Source organism: Gobio gobio, assembly GCF_949357685.1.
Source record: "Gobio gobio genome assembly, chromosome: 7".
Lineage (NCBI taxonomy): Eukaryota > Metazoa > Chordata > Actinopteri > Cypriniformes > Gobionidae > Gobio > Gobio gobio.
Window position 1 is genome coordinate 57,778,959 of NC_137103.1, and position 11,225 is coordinate 57,790,183.

At 44.0% G+C, this 11,225-nt stretch overlaps 1 protein-coding gene across 1 annotated transcript in view; it reads right to left on the reverse strand.

Annotated features, from left to right (window-relative positions):
- Window positions 1-11,225, reverse strand: part of LOC307129015 (FERM and PDZ domain-containing protein 4-like) — a 103,627-nt gene that overhangs the window by 18,237 nt on the left and 74,165 nt on the right. Inside the window, exons 8-10 of the mRNA XM_079821127.1 lie at window positions 5,280-5,411; window positions 4,071-4,190; window positions 1,735-1,871 (exon numbers count right to left, since the gene is read on the reverse strand). Of these exons, the coding sequence (XP_079677253.1) occupies window positions 1,735-1,871; window positions 4,071-4,190; window positions 5,280-5,411 (389 nt within the window). The remainder of the gene's footprint in view (window positions 1-1,734; window positions 1,872-4,070; window positions 4,191-5,279; window positions 5,412-11,225) is intronic.

Genomic DNA, 11,225 nt, shown 5'->3' on the forward strand with positions numbered 1-11,225 from the left:
TATATTGTGTATATAACTGTGTATGTGACAAATAAAACTCTTGAATCTTGAATCTTGAATCTTGAATCTTTTATGGGCGTGCCGCATTGAAGACTTGGGAGTAAACGCCCACTGCTATGATTGGATAACAGTTTCGCATTTTATAATGAGCTTCAGCTACCCTGTGAGTACACCTGAGGAATTGTTTTGAAAACGTGAGGAAAAACGGCAACCGGAATGATTCGCCCACAGGGCTCGCAAAATGTCCCAGTCTGATCCCGAACTGCAGGACAATGAACCAACAGCACCTCAAATACAAAGGATACTCCAGCCTTAAGTTTAGTTAGACATGTGTAACGGAGGTCAGCTAGCAGTCGATGTGTGAGTAAATCTCACTCCTCTGATCTCAAGAGACGCTCTAGTGACTGATGCTAGGCCTGTCGCGATAGTCAATAAATCAATTAATCGCACGGAAAAAAAATTTGCTCGATAATTTTCCCGTCCGCGATAATTTCCACTCGCATGCTTGTTTGTTTTCCTGAGATAGCAATACATATTCTCCTTTTTTTGCCAAATAAATGAAAAGCATGTCATCAATGTCTTCTCTCTTGCTGTATCAAAATCTCCCCTAGCTTTCCTCAGAGATGCTCCCAATAATTAGCTTAAAGTCAAGTCAAATTCAGTTTGTACATGATTACATGATATAACAATTTTTTAATACTGTATCCTGAATTGTGGATAATTAAGCTAAATATCATATGCTGAAGTAAATCTCTGGAGTGTTAACCCCTAATATGCACCTAAAACTCAATCATCCGTTACAGTTTTCATCCATTTTATTTATTGTTTTTGGTATTTATTCAAGTGGATTTTTTGTTAACAGACTGAGAGTCCATTGCTTTTATTGTTTTTGGTTGTTTTGTTCATTTATTGTGGATATTTAAAATGTTTTCCATTTTCAGTGTTAAATAGTCTTTAGAAATAAAAGTTTATTGATCTTTGAAAAGGTGTACCTGCATTATTATGCCATTATCATTATTTTAGATGATGGTCTCAGAACGACAATATTTATCGCAATAATTTCTTGGCCAATTTATCGTCCAGCAAAATTTGTTATCGTGACAGGCCTAACTGACGCTAGAGGTTGCAACCTTTAGCCTCCTTGTTAGAGCGTCCAACTCTCATGACCCGGGTTCGAGTCCCCCTTGGAGCGGGCGGTTCAAACAGGAGGGGTTACACACATACACATAATCAATACATGCAACAATGCAATACTATCACATCATTTTTTTTTGCATAATTCCTGTCGGATCCACAAGCCACATAATAGTTTTTAATCTCATTCTGTCTGCAAATCCAGTCTCTTGTTTACAAATGAATCCGCGGTGAAATGAAGTGAACAAACGCTCAAATTCTTCCCCACGTGAGCTGGATCTTCAGTACTAATAAAGTTCAACATGCACTGCTAATATTGGAATCCGACGGAAGCTTGAATGAACAATTCAGTATTTATTAATCTTTGTTAACATTAACTCTTCATTGTTAGTTCAAGTTCAAGTCCATAAAATAATGCTTGAATCTGATTGGTCGACGTACGTTCTAAGGTGTGCAGTTGTTTTCAAGGAAACTCACGGCTAAAGTAGTTCCAGGCAGGTCTCGACCGCATTACAGATCCATATCACTCCACCGAATGATCGCAGTTCTTTCAAATGACTCTACAGCCGATAAGGGTTAATAACTGAGAGCTGAACTCACTCGATGTACTTCAGAGAGACTTTCTGCGTCTGTTTGGTGCTGAGCGTCAGGATGTACATCTGAAGAGCGGCCAGCCGGAGCGCCATGTCGTATTTGAGCTCGGAGCCGAAGCGCTCCTGCACCACGTCCTTACAGCTCTGCAGAAACACACGCCAAGCACACGCCACACAAGCAACAAACACACACCAAACGCACACACCAAACACACAACAAACACACGCCAAACACACGCCAAGCACACGCCAAACAAGCAACAAACACATGCCAAACACACACCAAACACACGTCAAACACACGCCAAACACATGCCAAACAAGCAACAAACACACGTACCAAACACACAACAAACACACGCCAAACACACGCCAAACACACACCAAACACACACCAAACACCCACCAAACACACGTCAAACACACGCCAAACACACGCCAAACAAGCAACAAACACACGTCAAACACACGCCAAACACACGCCAAAAACACACACCAAACGCACGACAAACACACGACAAACACACGACAAACACACGACAAACACACGACAAACACACGACAAACACACGTCAAACACACACCAAACACACGCCAAACAAGCAACAAACACACGTCAAACACACAACAAACACACGCCAAACACACGTCAAACAAGACACAAACACACGCCAAACACACGTCAAACAAGCAACAAACACACGGCAAACACGGCAAACAAGCAACAAACACACATCAAACACGCGTCAAACAAGCAACAAACACACGCCAAACAAGCAACAAACACATGCCAAACACACGTCAAACAAGCAACAAACACACGCCAAACAAGCAACAAACACACGTCAAACAAGCAACAAACACACGTCAAAGACACAACAAACACACGTCAAACAAGCAACAAACACACGTCAAACACACGCCAAACACACACCAAACATACGCCAAACACACGCCAAACACACGACAAACACACAACAAATGCATCACACGCGCGACAAACACGTGTCAAATACACGCCAAACACGAGTCAAACACACGACAAACACACGAGAAACACATGTCAAACATGACAAACACACGTCAAAAACACAAGCGCCAAACACACGCCAAACACACGTGAAACACATGCGCCAAACACATGAAACACAAGTCAAACAAATGACAAACACGCGACAAACACGCGACAAACACGTGACAAACACACGCCAAACACACGTCAAACAAGCAACAAACAAACACCAAACACACGTCAAACAAGCAACAAACACACGGCAAACAAGCAACAAACACACGTCAAACACGCGTCAAACAAGCAACAAACACACGCCAAACAAGCAACAAACACATGCCAAACGCACGTCAAACAAGCAACAAACACACGCCAAACAAGCAACAAACACACGCCAAACAAGCAACAAACACACGTCAAACAAGCAACAAACACGCGCCAAACACACACCAAACATACGCCAAACACACGACAAACACACAAGAAATGCATCAAACGCACGACAAACACGTGTCAAATACACGCCAAACACGAGACAAACACACGTCAAACACACGACAAACACACGAGAAACACATGTCAAACATGACAAACACACGTCAAACACAAGCGACAAACACACGTGAAACACACGCGCCAAACACACGCGCCAAACACATGAAACACAAGTCAAACAAATGACAAACACATGACAAACACGTGACAAACACGCGACAAACGCGTCAAACACACGCCAAACGCATGTCAAACGCATGTCAAACGCATGGCAAACACATGACAAACACATGACAAACACGTCAAACACACGCCAATCACACAACAAACACACACCAAACACACGCCAAACACATGACAAACACACGTCAAACACACACACACCAAACACGCCAAACGCATGTCAAACGCATGGCAAACACATGACAAACACATGACAAACACGCGACAAACACGTCAAACACACGCCAAACACACACCAAACACACACCAAACACACGCCAAACACACGCCAAACACATGACAAACACACACACCAAACACACGCACCGAACACACGCACCAAACACACGTCAAACACATGAGAAACACATGTTAGCAGGAATAACCCTGGTCTCAGTGACTTTCTCAATATCATAATCCCAAATAGGGCTGGACGGCGTATGGTATAAACGATAGAGATTTAACATTAATAAACTACATGATGTTCTTCCTCAGGGCTTCTGTCTCGTTCCTCAACATTGTTACATCGAGACATGAGAAGCATGCAAACTCATTTTCTTTATCATATGACAGTGAATGAAGGTTAGCGCGAGTGCAGCTGTGGATCCTCAGACCTGGACGTAGAGGTAATCGAAGGCCACGGCGTCTCTCCGGAGCAGATCCACAGGGTCTTTCGGGAGGAAACTGATGCGGAAAAAGCATTTCATCTTATGAGAGCCCGGCCTCTGAGTCACCTATAGAACAACACATCATATTCTGTTCATGACACACCTGTTCCTGTCCATCTATACGTCCATCCATCCATCCATCCGTTCATACGACCATCCATCCATCCATCCATGCATCCATCCGTTCATCCATCCATGCATCCATCCGTTCATACGACCATCCATCCATCCATCCATGCATCCATCCGTTCATCCATCCATCCATCCATCCATCCGTTCATACGACCATCCAGCCGTCCGTCCATTCATCCATATGTCCATCCATCCATACATCCGTCTATCCATCCATCTATCTATCTATCTATCTATCTATCTATCTATCTATCTATCTATCTATCTATCTATCTATCTATCTATCTATCTATCTATCTATCTATCTATCTATCTATTCTGTTCATGACACACCTGTTCCTGTCCATCCATCCATCCATCCATCCATCCGTTCATCCATCCGTTCATACGACCATCCATCCATCTGTCCATCATTCCATCCATCCATCCATACATCCGTCTATTCATCCATCCATCCATCATCTATCTATCTATCTATCTATCTATCTATCTATCTATCTATCTATCTATCTATCTATCTATCTAAATCTATCTATCTATCTATCTATCTATCTATCTATCTATCTATCCATCCATCCATCCATCCATCCATCCATCCATCTATCTATCTATCTATCCATCCATCCATCCATCCATCCATCCATCCGTCCATCTGTTCATTCTTCCATCCATACGTCCATCCATCCATCCATACGTCCATCCATCCATCTTTTCATTCATCCATCCATACGTCCATCCATCCATCCATCCATCTATCCATCCGTCTATTCATCCATCCATCCATACGTCCATCCATCCATCCATCCATCCATCCATCCATCCATCTGTCTATTCAGCTATCCATCCATCCAGCTATCCATCCATCCATCCACCCATCCATCCATCCATCCCTCCATCATCCATCAGTCCATCTGTCTATCCATCCATCCATCCATCAATCAATCCATACCTCCATCCATCTGTAACTCCTCATCTCTCTCTCTCTCTCTCTCTCTCTCTCTCTCTCTCTCTCGTTCTACTGACCTGTGTGAGCATCTCCTGCTCGTGCAGAAGCATCAGCTTTGTTGCTGCTCCCTCCATCTTGTGCTCCAGCATCAGAGAGAAGTGCTCGATGCTCTTAATGGACAGCTTCTCTTGCAGAGTCAGGATAACATCCTTTCAGAAGAACAGAAGAACAGAAGAACAGAAGAACAGAAGAACACGCACGTCATTCAGAGGAAACTTACAGAACATCTTCTTATCCTAATGATTATGGCATAAAAAGGAGCTCCAGGGGCTAATTTATCATCACACAGATGTCTAATACACAGATAACACACGTGTGCGGTGTTTGAAGTCTGATACACAGATAACACATGTGTGTGGTGTCTGAAGTCTAATACACAGATAACACACGTGTGCGGTGTCTGAAGTCTAATACACAGATAACACACGTGTGCGGTTTCTGAAGTCTAATACACAGATAACACACGTGTGCGGTGTTTGAAGTCTGATACACAGATAACACACGTGTGCGGTGTCTGAAGTCTAATACACAGATAACACACGTGTGCGGTGTCTGAAGTCTAACACACAGATAACACACGTGTGCGGTGTCTGAAGTCTAATACACAGATAACACACGTGTGCGATGTCTGAAGTCTAATACACAGATAACACACGTGTGCGGTGTCTAAAGTCTAATACACAGATAACACACGTGTGCGGTGTCTGAAGTCTAATACACAGATAACACACGTGTGCGGTGTCTGAAGTCTGATACACAGATAACACACGTGTGCGGTGTCTGAAGTCTAATACACAGATAACACACGTGTGCGGTGTCTGAAGTCTAATACACAGATAACACACGTGTGCGGTGTCTGAAGTCTAATACACAGATAACACACGTGTGCGATGTCTGAAGTCTAATACACAGATAACACACGTGTGCGGTGTCTGAAGTCTAATACACAGATAACACGTGTGCGGTGTCTGAAGTCTAATACACAGATAACACACGTGTGCGGTGTCTGAAGTCTAACACACAGATAACACACGTGTGCGGTGTCTGAAGTCTAACACACAGATAACACACGTGTGTGATGTCTGAAGTCTAATACACAGATAACACGCGTGTGCGGTTTCTGAAGTCTAATACACAGATAACACACATGTGCGGTGTCTGAAGTCTAATACACAGATAACACACGTGTGCGGTTTCTGAAGTCTAACACACAGATAACACACGTGTGCGGTGTCTGAAGTCTAATACACAGATAACACACGTGTGCGGTGTCTGAAGTCTAATGCACAGATAACACACATGTGCGGTGTCTGAAGTCTAATACACAGATAACACACGTGTGCGGTGTCTGAAGTCTAATACACAGATAACACACGTGTGCGATGTCTGAAGTCTAATACACAGATAACACACGTGTGCGGTGTCTGAAGTCTAATACACAGATAACACACGTGTGCGGTGTCTAAAGTCTAATACACAGATAACACGCGTGTGCGGTGTCTGAAGTCTAATACACAGATAACACACGTGTGCGGTGTCTGAAGTCTAACACACAGATAACACACGTGTGCGGTGTCTGAAGTCTAATACACAGATAACACGCGTGTGCGGTGTCTGAAGTCTAATACACAGATAACACACGTGTGCGGTGTCTGAAGTCTAATACACAGATAACACACGTGTGCGGAGTCTGAAGTCTAATACACAGATAACACGCGTGTGCGGTGTCTGAAGTCTAACACACAGATAACACACGTGTGCGGTGTCTGAAGTCTAACACACAGATAACACACGTGTGCGGTGTCTGAAGTCTAATACACAGATAACACACGTGTGCGGTGTCTGAAGTCTAATACACAGATAACACACGTGTGCGGTGTCTGAAGTCTAATGCACAGATAACACGCGTGTGCGGTGTCTGAAGTCTAACACACAGATAACACACGTGTGCGGTGTCTGAAGTCTAATACACAGATAACACACGTGTGCGGTGTCTGAAGTCTAATACACAGATAACACACGTGTGCGGTGTCTAAAGTCTAATACACAGATAACACACGTGTGCGGTGTCTGAAGTCTAATACACAGATAACACACGTGTGCGGTGTCTGAAGTCTAACACACAGATAACACGCGTGTGCGGTGTCTGAAGTCTAATACACAGATAACACACGTGTGCGGTGTCTAAAGTCTAATACACAGATAACACACGTGTGCGGTGTCTGAAGTCTAATACACAGATAACACACGTGTGCGGTGTCTGAAGTCTAACACACAGATAACACGCGTGTGCGGTGTCTGAAGTCTAATACACAGATAACACACGTGTGCGGTGTCTGAAGTCTAACACACAGATAACACGCGTGTGCGGTGTCTGAAGTCTAATACACAGATAACACACGTGTGCGGTGTCTAAAGTCTAATACACAGATAACACACGTGTGCTGTGTCTGAAGTCTAATATACAGATAACACACGTGTGCGGTGTCTGAAGTCTAATACACAGATAACACACGTGTGCGGTGTCTGAAGTCTAATACACAGATAACACACGTGTGCGGTGTCTGAAGTCTAATACACAGATAACACACGTGTGCGGTGTCTAAAGTCTAATACACAGATAACACGCGTGTGCGGTGTCTGAAGTCTAATACACAGATAACACACGTGTGCGGTGTCTGAAGTCTAACACACAGATAACACACGTGTGCGGTGTCTGAAGTCTAATACACAGATAACACGCGTGTGCGGTGTCTGAAGTCTAATACACAGATAACACACGTGTGCGGTGTCTGAAGTCTAATACACAGATAACACACGTGTGCGGAGTCTGAAGTCTAATACACAGATAACACGCGTGTGCGGTGTCTGAAGTCTAACACACAGATAACACACGTGTGCGGTGTCTGAAGTCTAACACACAGATAACACACGTGTGCGGTGTCTGAAGTCTAATACACAGATAACACACGTGTGCGGTGTCTGAAGTCTAATACACAGATAACACACGTGTGCGGTGTCTGAAGTCTAATGCACAGATAACACGCGTGTGCGGTGTCTGAAGTCTAACACACAGATAACACACGTGTGCGGTGTCTGAAGTCTAATACACAGATAACACACGTGTGCGGTGTCTGAAGTCTAATACACAGATAACACACGTGTGCGGTGTCTAAAGTCTAATACACAGATAACACACGTGTGCGGTGTCTGAAGTCTAATACACAGATAACACACGTGTGCGGTGTCTGAAGTCTAACACACAGATAACACGCGTGTGCGGTGTCTGAAGTCTAATACACAGATAACACACGTGTGCGGTGTCTAAAGTCTAATACACAGATAACACACGTGTGCGGTGTCTGAAGTCTAATACACAGATAACACACGTGTGCGGTGTCTGAAGTCTAACACACAGATAACACGCGTGTGCGGTGTCTGAAGTCTAATACACAGATAACACACGTGTGCGGTGTCTGAAGTCTAACACACAGATAACACGCGTGTGCGGTGTCTGAAGTCTAATACACAGATAACACACGTGTGCGGTGTCTAAAGTCTAATACACAGATAACACACGTGTGCTGTGTCTGAAGTCTAATATACAGATAACACACGTGTGCGGTGTCTGAAGTCTAATACACAGATAACACACGTGTGCGGTGTCTGAAGTCTAATACACAGATAACACACGTGTGCGATGTCTGAAGTCTAATACACAGATAACACACGTGTGCGGTGTCTGAAGTCTAATACACAGATAACACACGTGTGCGGTGTCTGAAGTCTAATACACAGATAACACACGTGTGCGATGTCTGAAGTCTAATACACAGATAACACACGTGTGCGGTGTCTGAAGTCTAATACACAGATAACACACGTGTGCGGTGTCTGAAGTCTAACACACAGATAACACACGTGTGCGGTGTCTGAAGTCTAATACACAGATAACACACGTGTGCGGTGTCTGAAGTCTAATACACAGATAACACACGTGTGCGGTGTCTAAAGTCTAATACACAGATAACACGCGTGTGCGGTGTCTGAAGTCTAATACACAGATAACACACGTGTGCGGTGTCTGAAGTCTAACACACAGATAACACACGTGTGCGGTGTCTGAAGTCTAATACACAGATAACACGCGTGTGCGGTGTCTGAAGTCTAATACACAGATAACACACGTGTGCGGTGTCTGAAGTCTAATACACAGATAACACACGTGTGCGGAGTCTGAAGTCTAATACACAGATAACACGCGTGTGCGGTGTCTGAAGTCTAACACACAGATAACACACGTGTGCGGTGTCTGAAGTCTAACACACAGATAACACACGTGTGCGGTGTCTGAAGTCTAATACACAGATAACACACGTGTGCGGTGTCTGAAGTCTAATACACAGATAACACACGTGTGCGGTGTCTGAAGTCTAATGCACAGATAACACGCGTGTGCGGTGTCTGAAGTCTAACACACAGATAACACACGTGTGCGGTGTCTGAAGTCTAATACACAGATAACACACGTGTGCGGTGTCTGAAGTCTAATACACAGATAACACACGTGTGCGGTGTCTAAAGTCTAATACACAGATAACACACGTGTGCGGTGTCTGAAGTCTAATACACAGATAACACACGTGTGCGGTGTCTGAAGTCTAACACACAGATAACACGCGTGTGCGGTGTCTGAAGTCTAATACACAGATAACACACGTGTGCGGTGTCTAAAGTCTAATACACAGATAACACACGTGTGCGGTGTCTGAAGTCTAATACACAGATAACACACGTGTGCGGTGTCTGAAGTCTAACACACAGATAACACGCGTGTGCGGTGTCTGAAGTCTAATACACAGATAACACACGTGTGCGGTGTCTGAAGTCTAACACACAGATAACACGCGTGTGCGGTGTCTGAAGTCTAATACACAGATAACACACGTGTGCGGTGTCTAAAGTCTAATACACAGATAACACACGTGTGCTGTGTCTGAAGTCTAATATACAGATAACACACGTGTGCGGTGTCTGAAGTCTAATACACAGATAACACACGTGTGCGGTGTCTGAAGTCTAATACACAGATAACACACGTGTGCGATGTCTGAAGTCTAATACACAGATAACACACGTGTGCGGTGTCTGAAGTCTAATACACAGATAACACACGTGTGCGGTGTCTGAAGTCTAATACACAGATAACACACGTGTGCGATGTCTGAAGTCTAATACACAGATAACACACGTGTGCGGTGTCTGAAGTCTAATACACAGATAACACACGTGTGCGATGTCTGAAGTCTAATACACAGATAACACACGTGTGCGGTGTCTGAAGTCTAATACACAGATAACACACGTGTGCGGTGTCTGAAGTCTAATACACAGATAACACACGTGTGCGATGTCTGAAGTCTAATACACAGATAACACACGTGTGCGGTGTCTGAAGTCTAATACACAGATAACACACGTGTGCGGTGTCTGAAGTCTAATACACAGATAACACACGTGTGCGGTGTCTGAAGTCTAATACACAGATAACACACGTGTGCGATGTCTGAAGTCTAACACACAGATAACACACGTGTGCGGTGTCTGAAGTCTAACACACAGATAACACACGTGTGCGGTGTCTGAAGTCTAACACACAGATAACACACATGTGCAATGTCTGAAGTCTAATACACAGATAACACACGTATGCGGTGTCTGAAGTCTAACACACAGATAACACACGTGTGCGGTGTCTGAAGTCTAACACACAGATAACACACATGTGCAATGTCTGAAGTCTAATACACAGATAACACACGTATGCGGTGTCTGAAGTCTAACACACAGATAACACGCGTGTGCTGAAGTCTAACACACAGATAACACACGTGTGCGGTGTCTGAAGTCTAACACACAGATAACACACGTGTGCTGAAGTCTAACACAGATAACACACGTGT